The 19755-nt window shown below is 41.8% G+C and overlaps 1 protein-coding gene across 23 annotated transcripts in view; it reads right to left on the bottom strand.

Moving 5' to 3' along the window:
• Positions 1 to 19755, bottom strand: part of LIMCH1 (LIM and calponin homology domains 1) — a 367162-nt gene that overhangs the window by 35837 nt on the left and 311570 nt on the right. For all 23 annotated transcript variants that reach the window (XM_055435132.2, XM_055435131.2, XM_055435134.2 and 20 more), the window contains 3 exons: positions 19151 to 19308; positions 18534 to 18942; positions 14655 to 14873 (listed from right to left, as the gene is read on the bottom strand). In XM_055435132.2, the coding sequence (XP_055291107.2) occupies positions 14655 to 14873; positions 18534 to 18942; positions 19151 to 19308 (786 nt within the window). The remainder of the gene's footprint in view (positions 1 to 14654; positions 14874 to 18533; positions 18943 to 19150; positions 19309 to 19755) is intronic.

The raw sequence follows: 19755 nt of genomic DNA, 5'->3' as shown, positions 1-19755 counted from the left end.
CAAATGCATCCAATTTTCCCATGATTCATCACGACATTCTCTATCCGTTTGTGACTTGTACTTTCATCTCCAGCCCCGAGAGTCCATTACAGCTTCAGTTCAGCTGAGCTGGCCATCAGCATCTTGGTAAACGATGCTCGTCCTCAACACAATAAAGCTCCTCCTCCAAGCCTGACACTTTCTGTTTATGGCATTTGTTTTCCCCAACATACAAACTAAACTTGGAAGTGTTTCTTGACTCATACTTCAAGAGGGTCCATCTTTTGTCAAGTCTAACACAATAGCCTTCATGTGCATCTCTTTCTGTTTCTACAACCAGGGCCCAAGTTCAGCCTTTACTTCCTTGTTCTTCCACTAAGGTGACTCTTTGATTTGTTGTCTAACCACTTGGCACATCACCGTGATGCTCCTCTCCCTCATTAGCACCTCAATTGTATCAGTTTTATGCTTGATGGAATTAATAACATTAAAGGAATTTGAAACAACCTAAATGACCAACAGTTAGCAAATGGTTGAATGAATTACTGTATACCGTAAAAGGAAACAGTGTAGTTGTAAAAGTGCTGAACAATAGTTAACGATATGTGAAAATACTATCTAACGTTGTTAAAAAATGTGACGTGTACATATAGTATGATGCCTACATATGTAAGATTTTATATATGCCATGTGTATGCACAAACGTACTTGCTAATAAGTATATGAAAATTATATAAAAAGACTAAGGAAATACACTAAAATGTTAATAGTGATTATTTTTAATGTTCTTAAGTTTTGGATGACTTTTTCTTCTTTTAAAATGTATTCTCTGCATTCCAAAGTGTTCCATGAATACTATGTTATGTATTGCTTCTGTAATGAGAAAACAAAATCAGAGTAACTTCAAATTACCTTCAGTTGGACGCCAGTTGACTCTTGAGTGAATTCCAAAAGTCCCCCAGTGATATTACAGTAAATGAAAATTAAAGTCTGAATTAAATGTGGGCTAGAATATCCCTCAGTAACCAAGGAGAATAAGTTAAAGACTACGGTGCTTTTTAGTAACAGTGTCTTATTGTAAAGGGCTAAAGTTCAATTTTTAAAGTGTGTATGAATATTTTATAAATTTTAAGAGGTTTTTAAGATAAATAATAAAACTGGTTTCAGAACAGGCATTATTAAATACTTTGTAAAATACTGCTGTGGGTTCTCAAAAACCTATGACTTTATTGGTCTCTCACAAGTATACATATCTTACTCATAAATCAAAGTTTCTCTTTTAAGTTACAAAAATGAAAGCCCTTTAAAGTCAATGCTTTGGTGGAAAGTGTTACTTGATTCTTTAAAAATAGAGAAAATTTATGCAAAGATGTAAGAACGGTTCAACATATGCAAGTTGATAAACGTGATATACCATGTTAATACAATGAAGATAAAAATCATATGATCACCTCAACAGAAAAAGCACTTGACAAAATTCAACATCCTTTCATGATAAAAACTCTCAACAAATTAGGAATAGAAGAATGCTGTTTAGTCGCTCAGTTTATGTCTGACTTTTATGACCGCATGGACTCTAGCCTGCCAGACTCCTCTGTCTATAGGATAGTTCAGGTAAGAATACTAGAGTGCGTTGCCATTTCCTTCTCCAGAGGATCTTACTGACCCAGGCATCAAAGCTGCATCTCCTGCATTGTAGGCAGATTCTTTACCACTGAGCCACCAGGGGAAGCCCATAGAAGGATGTACCTCAACATAATAAAGGCCATAACTCACAAGCTCATAACTTACATCATATTTAATGAAAAAAAGCTGAAAGCTTTTCCTCTATGATCAGAGCAAGTCAAGGCTGCCCACTCTCACCACTTCTATTCAACACAGTACTGGAAGATCTAGCAAGAACAACTAGGCAAGAAAAAGAAATAAAAGGCACGCAAATTGGAAATGAAGAAGTAAAACTGTTCCTGTTTGCAGATGAAATGATCCTGTATACTGAAAACCCTGAAGACTTCCCCCCTCCCTCAAAATGTTAAAACTAAAAATGAAGTCAGTAAAGTTGCAGGATACAAAATCAATATAGAACTATGCTGCTGCTAAGTCACTTTAGTCGTGTCCGACTCTGTGCGACCCCATAGACGGAAGCCCACCAGGCTCCCCCATCCCTGGGATTCTCCAGGCAAGAACACTGGAGTGGGTTGCCATTTCCTTCTCCAATGTGTGAAAGTGAAAAGTGAAAGTGAAGTCGCTCAGTCGTGTCCGACCCTTAGCGACCCCACAGACTACAGCCAACCAGGCTCCTCCATCCATGGGATTTTCTAGGCAATAGTACTGGAGTGGCTTGCCATTGCCTTCTCCGAATATAGAACTATACAAACATTAAATTAGAAAAATCCTATTTACAATAGCATCAAAACTAATAAAGTACTTAGGAATAAATTTAACCACAAGGTAAAAGATATATGTGCAGAAAATGATAAAACATTGATGAAAGAAGTTGAAGACACAAATAAATGGAAAAATTTCTTTTATTCATCAATTGGAAGAAATAATATTGTTAAAATAGCCACATTATCCAAAGCAATCTACAGATTTAATGCAATCACTATCAAAATTCTAACAGAATTTTGAATTTCTGTATTTTTCACAGAAATAGAAAAAAACTACTATAAAATTCATATGGAAATACGAAGGACCCAAAATAGCTAAAGCAATCTTGAATAAGAAGAAGAAAGCTGGAAGCATCATACATCCTGATTTCAAACTATATTACCAAGCTACATCAATCAAAACAGTTTGGTACTGGCATAAAAGCAGACACATAAATCAATGGAATAGAACAGAGAACCCAGAAATCAACCCACACTTTTATAGTCAACTCATTTTTGACAGAGACACCAAGAAAACAAAATGGGTAAAGGACAGTCTTTTCAATAAATGGTGTTGGAAACACTGGATATTGACATGCCAAAGAACGAAATTTTACACCATACACCAAAATCAATGTCTAAATGGATTAAAGGCTTAAAATTAAAGCCATAAAACTCCTAGAAGAAAACAGGGGGAAACCTCCCTGGAACTGGTGTTGGCAACGATTTTTTAGATTTGACACCAAAACTCAGGCAATAAAAGCAAAAATAAAAAGTGGGACTACATCAAACTAAAAAGTTTCTGCACAGCAAAGAACAAAACGAAAGGTCAGTCTATAGAGTGGAAGAAAATATTTATTAATCTTACATCCAGTAGGGGATTGATATCCAAAATATATAAGGAACTCTAACAACTCAACAGCATCTCCCCCCGCCCCGCAATAACATAACCCAATTTAAAAAATAGGGAAAGGACCTGAATGACAGTTTTCCAAAGATATACAAATGGCCAACTGAAGTCAGGTATATGAAAAGATGCTCAGCTTCACTAATCATTAAGTCCAAACCGCAGTAAGACATCACCTCACACCTATTAGGGATCATTACTATCAAGAAAGTCAAAAGATGAAAAGTGTTGTTGAGAGTGTGCAGTAAAGGGAACCACTGTACACTGATGGTGGGCGTGTGCATTGGTACAGCCATTATGTAAAACATTGGGGGGTTCCAAAATTAAAAATAGAGCGATCCTATGATTCAGCAATTTCACTTCCGGGTAAAGTAAAGGTACTCAAAGGAAATGAAATCAGTGTCTCGAAGATATATCTTATTCCCGTTTCACTGCAGCATTATTGACAATAATCAAGATATAGAAACAATCTGAGTGTGGATGGATGAATAGATAAAACATGAGGGTATATATATTATCCATATATTCAGATATATAAATATGAATATTATACACACATATAGTTTGTATATATACACAAATATTAATATTATACACACATATATAGTGGGACATTATTGAGCCTTAAAAAAGAAGAAATCCTGCCATTTGTGACAATATGGGTGAACCTGGGGAACATGATGCTGAATGAAATAAGCCAGGCACAGAAAGACAAATATTGCATGATGTCAGTTATATGTGGAATCTAAAAATTAGATGTATCTTACATCAATAAGACATATCCTGACTTAGAGATGCTCAAATGTGGCAAATACGCCCCTTGGAATCAATGAAATAAGATAAGCCATGAAGACCTTTAGATACAATTTGTGATGCTATGATGCAAAGGAGATAAAGTCCTCAAGCACTTCTTCACTAAGGGTTATTTTACTAGCACACCTTACCCCAGTAACATTTTACTTATGCATGACTAACGCAGAACTCTGACTTTCAAGAATGCTTATGTGGGAATTCCCTGGTGATCCAGTGGCTAAGACTCTGCACTCCCAATGCAGGGGGCCCAGGTTCAACCCCTAGTCAGGGAACTAGATCCCACCCACATGCTGCAAATAAGAGTTCGCATGCTGCAATGAAGATTGAAGATCCTGCATGCTACAACTAAGACCCTGTGCAGCCCAATGAATAAATAAATATATAAAAAAGGACACACATTTCTGGTTGCAATTCTACGTGGCTTAACACTCAAATACTGAACTCTCAGATAACCCAATTTATCTTCCCTTAAAATGGTGCTTTAACAATTCCACACTGTTGTCACTGTAGCCACAGTCAATATTTACTGGATTTTCCATGTGTCAGCACTTGACATGGATTATCTTCTTTGGTCCTCAGAGCAAGCTTATAGAGGTATCTATGATTCCCTTTATACAGGGGAGGAAGCTAAGGCCCAGGAGGCAAAGTGACTTACCTGGAGTGACTCAGCTAGTAGGCAGGGGAGGTGGGAACCCCGCCCTGTGCTGGTCACCTCGATTTTCCAACATCTGGACTTGGAGTCACACCCACGTCCAGGTTGTCCCCAGGTATTTAGTGTGTTCAATCCCTAGGTTGGGAAGATCACCTGGAGGAGGGCATGGCAACCCACTCCAGTACTCTTGCCTGGAGAATCCCATGGACAGAGGAGCCTGGCGGGCTACAGTCCACAGGGTCGCACAGAGTCAGACATAACTGAAGTGACTTAGCACGCACATTAACAGGTTTTGACCCATAAGAAGCAATCCAGAACCTGAGAGTCTCAAGTTAATTGCTGAAACGATTCAAACTGCCTTTTCCACATCTTTTCCTTCTCATCCATTCCACCTCGTTCCTTTCATTCTGCCTCTCACCCATTTATTGTGCAAGAGATGAGAACTCTCTGGAACCTCTCAGAAAAGGGGGGCATGTTAGCCAACTCTCCCCTTCCCAGGGTGGCTTGAGACTGAACCACTCCCAGCCATCACCACGTCTCAGGGTTTTCATTCAGTCCAGGTTCTGAGGGGGGCAGGGCCCAGCACAGTATCTGGCACAGAGCAGACATGCAATCCATGTCAGGGGGGCACATGTTAGATGCATTATTTATGGGATTTATACTCTCAAGCTTGGCTTAATGCATATTAGTCATAAAAATCAGGCTATTACTAGCAAAATATTCAGGATAAATTAAGATAAAAAGCAAATTGCAGCACATTTTGAATTATGAGCCCCACAAAATACTTTTATATACACTGAGAAAAAGAGGAAAAGAACATATTTTTAAAGAATCTGAATTTCTGAGTGGCTGGAGTAATAGGTAGTTTATATTTTCTTTATAATTTTTCAAATTCTGTAATATATATATTATATATATATATACATGTAGACAGACTATAGGTATTCAAGATGGGTTAGTCTTTCAGTCGTGTCTGATTCTTTGTGAACACATGGACTATAGCTCGCCAGGCTCCTCTGTCCATGGAATTCTCCAGGCAAGAATTCTGGAGTGGATTGCCATTTCCTTCTCCAGAGGATCTTCCTGACCCTGGGATCGAATCCGGGTCTCTTACCTTATAGGCAGATTCTTTATGGCCTAAGCCACCATGGAAGACCTATGCACTCAAGGGTGATCCCCAAAGCCAGTTTAACTCCTGCCAGGATACTCCATCCTGAAGGCTTGTTAATGTTGTACTCACATCATTATTTCAAAGGAAATGAGTTCAAAATTGACATTTTTAACCAGTGCTGATAGACTCAGACTTGCCTGAAACACACCCGCCTTGGAAACTGTGTTTTACGACCCACACTTTCCTTTGGTTCCAGCTGAACAGAGGAGAAGCCTTTGCTTCTCCAATCGGTAAAACTGTCTCAAGGATGAAAACAAGTAAATAAAAACAGATTCCCTGGACACGAATGAATGAGAGCACAGAAAGGTTACAGGAGCCTACACCAGGAGTTGGCTTCCCCTTGACTGAGAACACCATCCAAGTTGGCTCCTGTGTCAGACAGAGCCCTGCGGCCACGGGTGGGAGGTGGCAGTTTCCTGGCTTGAGAGGGACACGGCCTGGCCACAGATTTACCTGACATCGGACTGCTTGTTTTAACAAGAAGCTTATTGGGGGACCAGCCCAGAAAGCGGCTCTGTGGAATGAACTGGAAATACAAAGCAGGGGAGGAAGGATGGTCCTGAGACCCAGGGCTTGAGAGGTCCTCCTTCTAGGACAGAAGAGGTATCAGAGCTTGGAACAACCATGTATCCTCTATGTGTCAGAAAATGTGATGATCAAGGTGGTCCCTCCCTGAGCTACTATTCAGTGACTGATGGATTTTCCGGCTCCAGTCTTGAATAATTTATCTGGACGCAAGCCTGGAAAATCAGTTTATTTATGTCTTGGCACCAGGACCCAGGTGCCACATATGCCATGCATGTGTTTTCCCCTTTCGCTTTTATGTTACGAAAGATCTATTTTCACTGGACGAAAGAAGATCTACATGGAGAATCAGCCTTTCCGTTCGTTAAACTTTTTCTTTTTGCTTTAAACATTCCAGACCAAAAATTATCCAGGTCAGATGGGCTAGGTTTGATTTTTTAATTGTCCCTAATGTATACTTTCTTGAAGCCTGGAAACACTTCTATACCCTAATAACTTTAAAGACTTAAAATGAGCATTAAATCTAATGCTCTTGCAACTACTTCGAGATGGAGAAAAACAGCTTCTGGAGAAATGTTTGTGACATTTGACATCTATAAGGAATCTGCAGTTGGTCACAGTTTAAGGAAAACAGCACCTACTCAAATGCCTTCACCCTGCTCTCACTGCAAAATGAAATGTTTCAAGAAAGATCTGATTGTTTTCCTGGATCAGAAAACAGTAGTAAAGTACTGAATTTTCCAGAAGAAGGCCAAGAGCTTTGTCACGGTGGAAATAACAGATCTATCTTCTTTCTTAGTTTGAGAAACCCAGATGAAGTCGTTTAGATACCTGAGAGCTGAGCCTGGCAGTTGGCCCATGAGGCAGAACTGCCACGAATCTGGTAGGAGGGTGCCCGCCTGCGGGGAGGGTGTGCAGGACGTTGGTTGGGATGAGCTGTCAAGAGGGTGCTGACATGGTGGGAGTCCTGGGAGTCTTGGCGGCAGAGGAAGCCAGACTTGGGAAACAGTGAATAACAGGAGAAACAAAAAAGAACTGCAGGAAGAAGCCAGTGAACACCTGCCAGGGCAATCGTCTTTTGGAAAAAGCAGTTCAGGTCTGCAAGTATCCTAGAGAATTACAGCTGAAGCTACTGGCGGGCTGAGTTGGAAGCCGACAAGGAACTCGCCTCATGTGTTTGAAATTCATATCTGTTTAAGATGGTGATTTTAATGACTTGACTTTAACCTGAAAAACTTTGTACCTATCACCCTTCCAGGCTTATGGAAAATATATGGTAACTTTCTTTCTGCTGTTTGTTGAATGACAATGTTAAAACTAACTCAAGGACACCTCTGTGAGTCACTGTGGCATCATGGTAAGTGCCCTATACACATGAATTCTCATGACAACCATCGGATGCCTATACTATTACCATCCTTATTTTAAATATAAACTGAGGTTCAGGTGGGATTTGAGGGGTGCAAAAGGTATTTAAGGTATTTTAAGAAAGGGTCATTTTTGGCACCATCAAGGCAGGAAGAGAATCAATTATAATTCACAATGGATCAAGAAAACACTGAACTATCTTTAAGGGAGACATAGAACATCTTTTGAGACATTTCTCTTTAAGACCTTAGATTAGAAAATCTTCCAAATTCTTTTCCAGTCCTGGATTCTAAGAGTCTAGTATTCATGCTCTGATATGATTTTCTTAGAGAAGTCAGTGTTTTTAAATTCAAAAAATAAGGTGAGAGTCAGATTTCCATTGGGAAATATCTCAGGGATAACCGGGAGGGGCCTTGGGAGCCCCAGCCTCTCTGGTTGCATGCACAGTCCCTAGTCACTCTCATCAGCTCTTCGCCCTGTGATCCCTCTGTGGTCCTCTTATGGAGGAACATGCTGTCTGTCCATGCCTTTGCTTCTGCTAGTCCCAATACGGAGGACAGCTTGTTTCCCTCCTCTACTCCAATGCTGCTGCTGCTAAGTCACTTCAGTTGTGTCCGACTCTGTGCGACCCCAAAGACAGCAGCCCACCAGGCTCCCCCGTCCCTGGGATTCTCCAGGCAAGAACACTGGAGTGCGTTGCCATTTCCTTCTCCAATCAACTCCAATGCAAATCCCACCAATTTCAAAATCAAAGTCTCATATGAAACCTTCCCAGCTAGACTAACCCTGACCGATGATGATCTTACTTCTTCTCTGCCATCTTATATCCCTCTAGTTTTCTCTCCCTATTGTTGCTGCTGTATCCCTATCATCTAGCACTTCATTAAATATTATCTTCTATACTTTCCCAGTTGCTTTATGTTAATTGCTTCCATGGTGAGTTTATGAGTTTCTTTTTCTATTTCAAAGGTTGGGCATAGGGGTGTCCCTGGTGGCTCAGTGGTAAAGAATCTGCCTGCCAATGCAGGAGACACGGGTTCAATCTCTGATCTGGGAAGACCCCACATGCTGCAGAGCAATTAAGCCTGTGGACCACAACTACCGACCCTACACTCTAGAGCCTGGGAGCCACAATGACTGATCCCACCTGCTACAGTTACCGAAGCCCACAGGACCTAGACCCAGAAGCCACCACAAGAGAAGCCACCACGATGAGAAGCCTGTATACCGCAACTAGAGAGCAGCCCCAGCTCTCTGCAACTAGAGAAAGCCTGAGCAACAGCAAAGACCCAGGAGATCCAAAAATAGATAAATAAATTAAAGTATTTTTTAAAAAGTTGGGCACAAAGCAGGTCATTCACTCATTCATGCTTACCAGGTAACAGGCAGTCCTTGGCATGACAATGGCTTATCACAACTTCTTGACCTTAAAGGTGATTCAACTGAACGTGATCTGGAGTTTGTTGGCATCAATTGATATAACCAGAGTATTTAAAAATTAATAACAAGCCAAACTTAATTTAGGGTCTATTTCTAAAGTAAGAGTCCATGGTCCTAAGAGTTTCAAACAAGAGAGATGAGGTAGAAGGAAACAGAAGAGATGACATCATATACAAAGGTGGCCATGCTGACCCAAGAGGCAGACTTATGCCCTGTCACCCACTGGAGCCCAGTGGCCACCCTTCTCCGCTGCTTGGCCTCCTGGCCTGAATTAATGCTCCTGCCTACTACTGCTATGCCCTTTGAACGGTTCCAGCTCACCCTGAAGGAACTGTGACATTTTAGTGGTGGGGGAGGCTACTCCTCTGTAAAGAGTGTATCTGTGGGGAATGCAGTTTTGGGAAGAAAGACACTATTTAAAAGGAAGAACACTATTCCTTTGACAGCCCCACGGAGCAGGGCAAATGAATTAGAAACAGCAAATCAAGTCCAAGCTGGTAAAAAGCCTTGGAAGGCTGTGAAGTGCAGCCCCCTGTTTTAAAAGCTGGTCACCATATTTTTGTCATGACCAATGAATTCTACCATCTCAGTGGGAACATGCTGGTTGAAGCACAGTCAAGCTTTTCTTGGAATATGGAGAAGGAAGGAAAATGAGGAGTAGGTTTACTGGGGAAGAGATTCTTTCAAAATACCTCTTAGGATAACATATGCTGAATGGAAAACTTTATGTGTCATAAATTATAAGCGAGTATGAAGTGTGTTTTAGCCAAAATTTCATGTAGGGCAGCTAACAGCTTGGCTTGTAGCCTAACAGGTACATACATGGAGTTATCTACCCAGAAAATAATGTAATACCCCTGTCATAGCGAATTCAAGAGCTAAAGTACTAGGCGGTGGTTTAGCACTCAGTTGTGTCCGACTGTTGCGACCCCATGGACTGTAGCCCTCCAGGCTCCTCTGTCCATGGGATTTTCCAGGCAAGAATACTGCAGTGGGTTATCATTTCCTTCTCCAGGGGAATCAATCAAACTCTGGTCTTATGCACTGCAGACAGAATCTTTACTGACTGAGCCACCAGGAAACAAGGTAAATAAATGCTCTAACCTCTTTGGAAAACTATGGTTTAACGAACTAGAGCTCACTCCTAACTAGGCAGTTTTTTTCCTGAATAAGAGGCTCTCAGGCTCTTCCATGAGTTGAGACCTTCATCCTGAGGCTTCCCAGGGTCAGGAGGGTTTCCAGAAAAAAGTCCACAAGGCCACATTTTGTTGGGTACTTTCCTGGTTATACTGTATAAACTCCTGAAATAACACAATTTCTTTCAGATCATCTAATTTTGCCTCTCTTGAAACAAGATACTTTTGAGACAATGTAACCAATTGTGACCGTTGTTCAATCCATCTTCTCTTTGCCATTAGCAAGTGAAGCAGGATAACTACTGTTAAAGTGGAAAATGCCTGGCAGTATGCTGATTGCAGCCATGAAATTAAAAGACGCTTACTCCTTGGAAGGAAGCTATGACCCACCCAGATAGTATATTAAAAAGCAGAGACATTACTTTGCCAACAAAGGTCCGTCTAGTCAAGGCTATGGTTTTTCCTGTGGTCATGTATGGATGTGAGAGTTGGGCTGTGAAGAAAGCTGATCGCCGAAGAATTGATGCTTTTGAACTGTGGTGCTGGAGAAGACTCTTGAGAGTCCCTTGGACTGCAAGGAGATCCAACCAGTCCATTCTAAAGGAGATCAATCCTGGGTGTTCATTGGAAGGACTGATGCTAAAGCTGAAACTCCAATACTTTGGCTACCTCATGCGATGAGTTGACTCACTGGAAAAGACTCTGATGCTGGGAGGGATTGGGGGTGGGAGGAGAAGGTGACGACAGAGAATGAGGTGGCTGGATGGCATCACTGACTCGATGGACATGAGTTTGAGTGAATTGCGGGAGTTGGTGATGGACAGGGAGGCCTGGTGTGCTGTGATTCATGGGGTCGCAAAGAGTCGGACACGACTGAGCGACTGAACTGAACTGAAGCGGGAATAGGCTATTTTCCTTTTATGTTGCTGCTGCTGCTGCTGCTAAGTCACTTCAGTCGTGTCCGACTCTGTGTGACCCCATAGACGGAAGCCCACCAGGCTCCCCTGTCCCTGGGATTCTCCAGGCAAGAACACTGGAGTGGGTTGCCATTTCCTTCTCCAATGTGTGAAAGTGAAAAGTGAAAGTGAAGTCGCTCAGTCGTGTCCAACCCTTAGCGACCCCACGGACTGCAGCCTACCAGGCTCCTCCATCCATGGGGTTTTCTAGGCAAGAGTATTGGAGTGGCTTCCTTTTATGTTACTCATTGTAAAAATAAGAAAATAAGTAATTACTGAGAACGAGTAATTTTTTGAGGGAGGTTTAGTAAAACCCCAAAACCAACAAACAAAACTCCCCTCTCTTCTGTTTATGATTCCATACAGGATGTGTAAAGCTTTCTTCCCCAAAGGGTTAGAAGCTCTGAACAAGAGAGATTAGTTGGTGTAGGAAGTTTAGGCCTTATACTATCTGGTTTCTTCAATTTCTCCTTTACCTTCTGTTGGGAAAAAAATCTATCCAGTCAAGGGCAGGGTGACCTGTCAAATTGACAACAAAATGGTCAGAGGGCAGAAGTGTAAAGTTAGAAAATGTACACCTGCCTGATTGTAGAACCTTGGGATTTGTTCATATAATTAATCTACTGTGCCTGACTAAGCCCTGTGTGCCTCTGTTATGGGATCACTGTGGCTCCTACACTGTTGCTTCTCCAAAGAACAGGATCAGAGAGCTGTTCAACAGCACGTGCAAAGGGCCTGTGGCCTGACAGATACAGGGGCCAGAATGAGTCATGGAAGGGCATTTATGAAGGGAACTTAGAAAACAGGCTTCCCAAGTGGCTCAGTGGTATAGAATCCACCTGCCGATGCAGGAGACGTGGGTTTAATCTCTGGTGCAGGAAGCTCTCTCAGAGAAGGAAACAGAAATCCACTCCAGTATTCTTGCCTGAGAAATCCCACGGACAGAGGAGCCTAGCAGGGTACAGTCCATGGGGTCACAAAAGAGTCAGACACAACTGAGTGACTGAGAACTTTTAGGGTTTCCATTAAAAGTGCGACAAAAGAGAAACAAGAACAGAATTACTAACTGCCCCAGAAAAGCAATCCCACCACTGTAATGTCTAATCTGGGGGAACTTCTCATTTAAATTTAAGAGCGTAAGTTTATGTTATATTCAGCCAGCAAAGTTCCCACACTCCTTGCAAAACTCAACATTCCCTCCCACAATAACTTGTAAGAACTCTTCAGAGGTGGTCACATTTATGCAAATGAAAGGTGAAAATAAATTCCAGGTGGAGGGATTCGGCCTCCACCCTGATCACAAAACCTTGCTCCTAGAGACCAGCAAACATGTTGCCATGGTGAGGAAGTTATTTTGGTCTATTCCAATTTGAATCTCTTTCTAGGGCTTGAGCACTGCAGGGAAGAATTACATCCTCTCAACTCCTCTGAGAAAACATATTTTATTCTTCAAAAGACAAATCCTGGAGATAAGAAAAATAATATCTAGTCCTCCGGGTGGGTTTAGCTAGCTGGGTCATTTAATTTAGCCCTGAAGCTGGAAGACAAGTTTCCCTCTGAACCAAACCTTTCCAGGTGCTAGGGGAAGAAATTTTGACAGTTGCCCACCGCTCCCCGCCCTTGCCACTCCTCACCTTAATAATTCCAACCCAAACACTATATATTAAAATCTCAGAAACCAGCCTCTGGTGAGGACAAATTGAGGTTGAACAGAGTCCAGATTCTATCCCAAAAGCCAGGCTGCATCCATGGTAGTGACAGTTTCTGTTTGATCAGCAAAACCAGCATGAACCCTGGTGAGAGAACTCAGCAGAAAAGCGTAATCTTCTTGATGTTTTATACTCCAAAGAGGCAAATCTAATGTTATTTTGAGTTCTCTCATCTGCTATTCTTGAATTACCCTACATTTCTCAGCTCAACCATTTGTTAGTAATTACAATTACTCTGGATTTCAGGGGCTAAACCAAGAAAAAATTAACTTGATTTTTAATGAGGTTTTTAAAAAGCTAGTAAAAAAGACTCTTTTATGCATATTGTCAAGGATGGAAAGCCACATTCTGATGGCACCAGTAATTTTCAAATTACTTTAGCAAGTCTGATGAGATTGAATAAACAGGAAAGAAGGTATTTCAGATATTTCCTTTTCTTGTTTCATGGCCGCACTGTGTGGCAAGCATGTGGGATCCTAGTTACCTGACCAGGGATGGAAACTGTGCCCTCTGCATTACAAGCACGGAGTCTTAACCATGGACTGCTAGGACAGTCCTTAGAGATTTGTTTCTTTTTCTATAACTCTAGACACCAATCACAGAGGGACAAGACAAAGTTTTTCACTCATAATATATGACACCTTCTGCTGTCCTCCTCTGCTACGGTGTAACTGTTAGTTGCTCAGTCATGTCTGACTCTTTCTGACCCCATGGACTGTAGTCCGCCAGGCTCCTCTGTCCATGGAATTCTCCAGGCAAGAATACTGGAGTGGGTTGCCATTCCCTTCTCCAGGGAATCTTCCCAACCCAGGGATTGAACCCACATCTCCTGCATTAGCAGGTTGATTTTTTACTGTCTGAGCCACCATGGAAGCCCAGGGGCTGATCTGTGTCTTTCCTCAAATTTATACGTGGAAGCCCTCACCTCCAGTATCTCAGAATGTGACCTTCTTGGATGTAGGAGTTTTGTAGATGTAGTTAAATTAAGATGAGGTCATACTGAAGTGGCATGGCATGTGCCTGCTCAGTCGTGTCTGACTCTTTGCGACCATGTGGACTGTAGCCCACCAGGCTCCTCTGTCCATGGGATTTCCCAGGCAAGAATACTGGAGTGGGTTACTATTTCCTTCCCCAGGGAATCTTCCTGACCCAGGGATCGAACCTGCATCTCCTGCATTAGCAGGCGGATTCTTTACCACTTGAATCATACTGGAGGGGAGCCCTAAATCAGTATGACCTGTGTCCCTATAAAAAGGGGGAGATCTGGACAGACAACATACAGGGAGAGTGTCATGTGAACACGAAGGCAGAAATCGGGGTGGTACACCTACAGGGCAAAGAATGGCAGAGACTGCCAGCAGGCCACCAGACGCCAGGATCAGATTCTCCCTCACAGACACCAGAAGGAAGCAACCTTGACAACACCTTGACTTTGGACTTTCAGCCAGCAGGACTATGATACAACCAGTAGTACTGTGTGTTGTGCAGGCCACTTAGTTTGTGATACTTCATTATGGCAGCCCTAGCAAATGAATACACTCACCTAGAAAGAAATGATCATGATCAGGACCTACTTATTTTTTAAAAAATAAATTATTTCAAAAAGAGGAAAAAAAGAAGTTTGCTTCTTACTGTCAGCTCTTGGGGAAGAGAACTTGGCTTCTTTATGTTGATCTCGATGCTGTTGCTGTCCTGTTTCAGCTCCACAGGGGACCCATGCACTCTGGCCACACCTTCAAACATCTGGGATTTGGTCAACGAGGGGGCAAGTGCCACCGAGGGACACTCTCTTTCCTTCTCCTCCTCATCACCATGAGTCGTCTCTCCATTCATGGTGACCTTCCCATCTACCTGTAAAAACCAGAATGAACAAGAACATGCTATTCCCCAGTGAAAGATTATAACAAAATAACATGTTCAGAATCATCTTAAATCATTGGCATTTTAACAATCACAGTCCAACAAAGAATAAGTTCTCTTGTATGCTTCCATCAGTCTAGAAAGCAGGGCTCCTTTAAATGCCATCTTTGAGGGCTTCTTTAAAAGGTGGTCTACCTGTTCAGATCACTTCATGTTAGATTACATTTCATGCTCAACTTAATGGGGGTCTGCTTTTATTTTGTAGTATAGAAAATCAAGGGATCTTAGGTATAAATACATGTCACATATTTGGGTTCCAGTAATTTTTCATGTTAAGTTCTGTGACTGCTATTTCACAATTTGGAGATTTTTTTTTCCCTAATAAATATATAAATTAGGTGGAGCTCATCTTAGATCAGGAATATTTCACAGGTTATTCTGTTATGGTTGAGGGCAACAAATATTTTTGGAAGCAATCATGGAGGGCAGGGTGGTGTGTTACTATGTTACAGTAAATTCCTGTGTGCCTGCCTGTGTGTATGCTCAGTCACTTCAGTCTGTCTGACTCTTTGCAACCCCGTGGACTGTAGCCCACCAGGCTCCTCTGCCCATGGGATTCTCCAGGCAAGAATACTGGAGTGGGTTGCCATGCCCTCCTCCAGGGGATCTTCCAACCCAGGGAGCGAATCCTCGTCTCCTGCACTGCAGGCAGATTCCTTATCCAGAGCTACCTGGGGAGCCTCACAGTAAATTCCTATTTCTAGTTAATTTGACCATCTCAGTTTTTTTTTTTTTTCAAGAAAAAGAGGCCATGCACATTAAAATATTTTTGTTTTGCTCCCATGTCTAGGGATGGTGGTGGGAGCAAGAAAGGAGTGAAGGTGGTTAGTCTGACTTATTGAAGGTACCCGGAAATCTCTTTCAAGTCTGACAGTATATAGAGCAGTCATGAGAGAAAGCCCTGCAGTGAGACAACCTGAGTTCTGGCTTCACCACTTAACAGCCATGTAATCTTCAACCTCAGTTTCTTCCTTTCTATGATAATAGTATCTCCTTAATGATGCTGTTATGGTATCATTTATGTATTAATATATGCACAGAATTTAGAACAGTATCTGGCATATTTATGTATATAAATGCTAGCTATTCTTATTACTAAATCTTCTAAAATCTTTTAAAAAGAATAATAGAAGGGCAGATACTAGTTATAGATTATTCACCTTAAGTCAGTGTTTTGTCTATCGTCTGTGATCCATAAAATTTAAATCACAACTGAGCACACACACATAAAGATAACTGAAATGGAGTTTAACAATTAACATTTACTTTTTAAAATGTGATGCACTATACTGTTTTTAAAGATTATATTCTAATACATATATTTTATAATATACATAATGTTTATTATTATATAAATAATATATATTAACATATCTAATTATGGGCTTCCCTGGTGGCTCAGAGGTTAAAGCGTCTGCCTCCAATGCGGGAGACCCGGGTTCGATCCCTGGGTCGGGAAGATCCCCTGGAGAAGGAAATGGTAACCCACTCCAGTATTCTTGCCTGGAGAATCCCATGGACGGAGAAGCCTGGTAGGCTACAGTCCACAGGGTCGCAAAGAGTCGGACACGACTGAGCGACTGAACGGAACGGAATGGAACGGATATCTAATTATATCTATTAATATATCTAATAATGTTTTTTTAAAAAAGAATGCTGATTCCAAACCACTAAATCGAATTCATAACCTAGCAATAGGTGGCAATTCTCAGTTTGAAAACACTGCCTTAAACCATTTTACTGCTACTTCATTTTATTCACACTTACTCTTCTTTTACTCTTAAATCTGTTATACTAAGAAATTGAGCCTGTATTCTCTGCCTCCCATGCCCACCTTCTCCCCACAAGAAAATACACACACACACACACACACACACACACACACACACACCCCTTAGCTCCAGTTCTGGTGTTGTCTGGTAGCAACTGTCCATTTACATTCTACCTTTGACCAAGAGTAAGCTCACCCATTCGATGGTGGGGCTGTGAACAGGCACCAGGACCTATGATGAGTTGTGGGCTCACTGGCGAGCTCCATCTCTAAAAGGATCTCTATCCAAGGCCCTCATTCTACCTCCCCTGAAGCCTCCACACTGTCTTGACACAATGGAAGGAACTGGGTTTTCTCAGGGTCTTGCCATGAAGTCATCTATCCTAAATCTTCTGTTTAAACGATCACATTGTACTGTTTATATAAAGGAAAGGAAATGGACATCTAGACTAACTGATCACATTCCTTGGATACCAAGTTAAATGCACGTATTCCCTGTTCTGGGCCACCTCAATATCAAACCAACCTTTATGAGAAGCTATCAGACAGTCGTGGGCCCCGGGTGAAGGAGAGCTGCTACGGTACTTAGGCAGCCTGCTGAGCACATGTGATTGCATGTGTATCTGTGTGTGCACCAGTCTGCATGATAAGTATCTCATCTTCTCAGGAAAAATTTGTATATTTATTCAACAGACACTTGCCGAGTGCTTCGGCACAGACACCGGTCTCGAACAAACACACAGTGGTTGCCCTTGGAGGGATAAACATCTCAATCCAACCTAGATGAGATGGAAAGGACGTTTTTCTTTAATGTGATCAAGACCTAAGACAGATTTTACAGATACATTCAGAGTTAAGCTAACAAAGGTGCTAAGAAAGTTAGAAATATGGCTCGGTTCCCTCTGAAAGTCAACAGGAAGATACACGCACACAGCGCTCAATTAGTTTAGCTTAGCAAACTTTCTTTAAAGCCACATGTCTGCGCCTGCTACTGATGAACTCCACTTCTCTCTTCTATTATGAGCCCATGTGGTGTGCAGGGACAAGGAACACTGATTTTTCTTTGTGGTCAACCTCGCTTGGGACGAAGGATGAGTACTTCCTCCTGATGTGAGGAAAGATACTAGGATTTGAGGAAGAAAAAAGATGTTTGGCTGCTATAGGTTCTTTGGTTCTGGAACACTATTTTACACATTCATTGGCACCTCTCCCCCACCTCCAAAATAACATAGTTTCTTCCCACCTAAAAATTAAAAAAAAAATCTGTCTCATTTGAATACCAAGTATATCCCATGTATTTCTTATATTACCTTTTTATCCCCCCAGTGGTAGCATCTTTTCAGTTACAATGTCAGAGGTATACACTGAGGTAACTATATATACCTCTGTGTACACTAAAGGTTATTAAAAGTTTGTTTTGAGGCATTTTCAATACCCCCAGATAAATGGAGATACCTAGGGTGCTGCTAAATTGGGGTCTGTTACCATTGCTATGGAGATATCATACCATCATGCATGCATGCATGTTCAGTCAGTCGCTCAGCCTATCAAACTATGAAATAGACCTTGCTCATGGAGGTGACTCAACCACCAATCTCATTCAAGCCCATCAGTATTAAAAATAGGAATTGAGAAGAATCATCAATCCCTGAATTATTCACAAACCAAATCTCAGAGACACATAAACTTCATAACTGTACATGTTAATGCATTTGCTTTGGTTTGATAAAAACAACTGCATCTTCCTGAGATAAGATGCTTCTTTTCAGTGATCCCCCAGGAGTTCAGTTTTGGTTCTACCCTTAAAGAACTCATCCTACCTTGAAAGTCTTCAGAACCTCTTGAGAGTTTTTGGGCTGGGAGTAAGGCTTAGGCGTCAGCATAGGCACTGCTTTGGGAGAGACAGTTTTGCTTGGAGACCCACTGCCTGCTGACATGCTGGCATCCAGAACGCTGGGACGCGCGATGGTGGTTTCCACAGTGGCAGTGAACTTGGGTGGAGGCAGTGACTGTTGCCGCAGGTATTTCATAGGGTTGGGGTCGCTGAGGAAAGAGGATAGGTTTGGCTCTGTTGAATGGCTTCTTTCCAGGATTTTTGGCATCTCCAAGCGTTCAAGAACAGCTTCACTGATGGTGAATCTCTCGATGTACTGCTGAAGGATACCCTCTGCCTCCTCCTGGGTCCGTGCATTCTTGTATGCTTCATGCAACTCTCTCTCTCTCCGCTCTCTAAAGGGTAGACATGGGAGGGGAAGCAAGAACAGAGTCAACGGTCACAGGAATTGCAAAGAGGACCTTGGTAGGACCCAAAGTAGAGCTGAAGAGACCAAACAGGGTGTATAATATTAGTGTCAGAACCTTTGTGATGACTGACAATTTTTTTAAAAAAGCTCATCTAAATAATACTGTACATTAAACAACAACAGAAAGAACCCACTTTTCTTGGACGATTTCTCTGTAGGTTTTTATGCTTTTCCTTCGTTCCCTTGTCCCATCCTCTCCAGCCAGCAGCTTCTCCATTTTTTTCCTTTCTTCCTCTTTTCTGATTAAGTCCTGAGAAGCACTTCTTCTACGGCTCTTCCAACGAGCCAGGTCCTATGGGGGAGGGGGAGGGAGACAGAACACTCTTCTTCAGACTTGCATGTAATTCCATTTCTACACTTGAGGGTTTAGTGAGTGCTGACTGTGGGCCAGGCTAAGACATTCCTCCACAATCCAGTGTAAGTTTGGTTGGAATACGAATATCTCGAAGGCAGGAAACCTTCAGATATTCTACATTATCCAGAGCAGGGCAGCACATTTTGTAAAACACGGTAACATGAAATTTGCTATTGTATTCCATGTCAGTTGCCAAATGTTAAAGTATTGTCTCACAGGATATTGTAAGAAACTTCATTTCTTGCCATTTATGACCTCTGCATTGTGAATGGACTAGCTGACAACAGAATGGTAGGAATTAACCACAGACCTACACAAATTCCCTCAGGGAAGGAAGAAAAGCAGAAAAGAAATTGGTTTTGGGATCTTGCAGAACCAATAGTT

The sequence above is a fragment of the Moschus berezovskii genome, chromosome 5 (genome assembly GCF_049115385.1).
Source record: "Moschus berezovskii isolate FMDL1 chromosome 5, NW_MosBer_1.0, whole genome shotgun sequence".
NCBI lineage: Eukaryota > Metazoa > Chordata > Mammalia > Artiodactyla > Moschidae > Moschus > Moschus berezovskii.
Note: the sequence above shows the minus strand (reverse complement) of the source record. Positions and strands in the feature narration are given on the sequence as shown.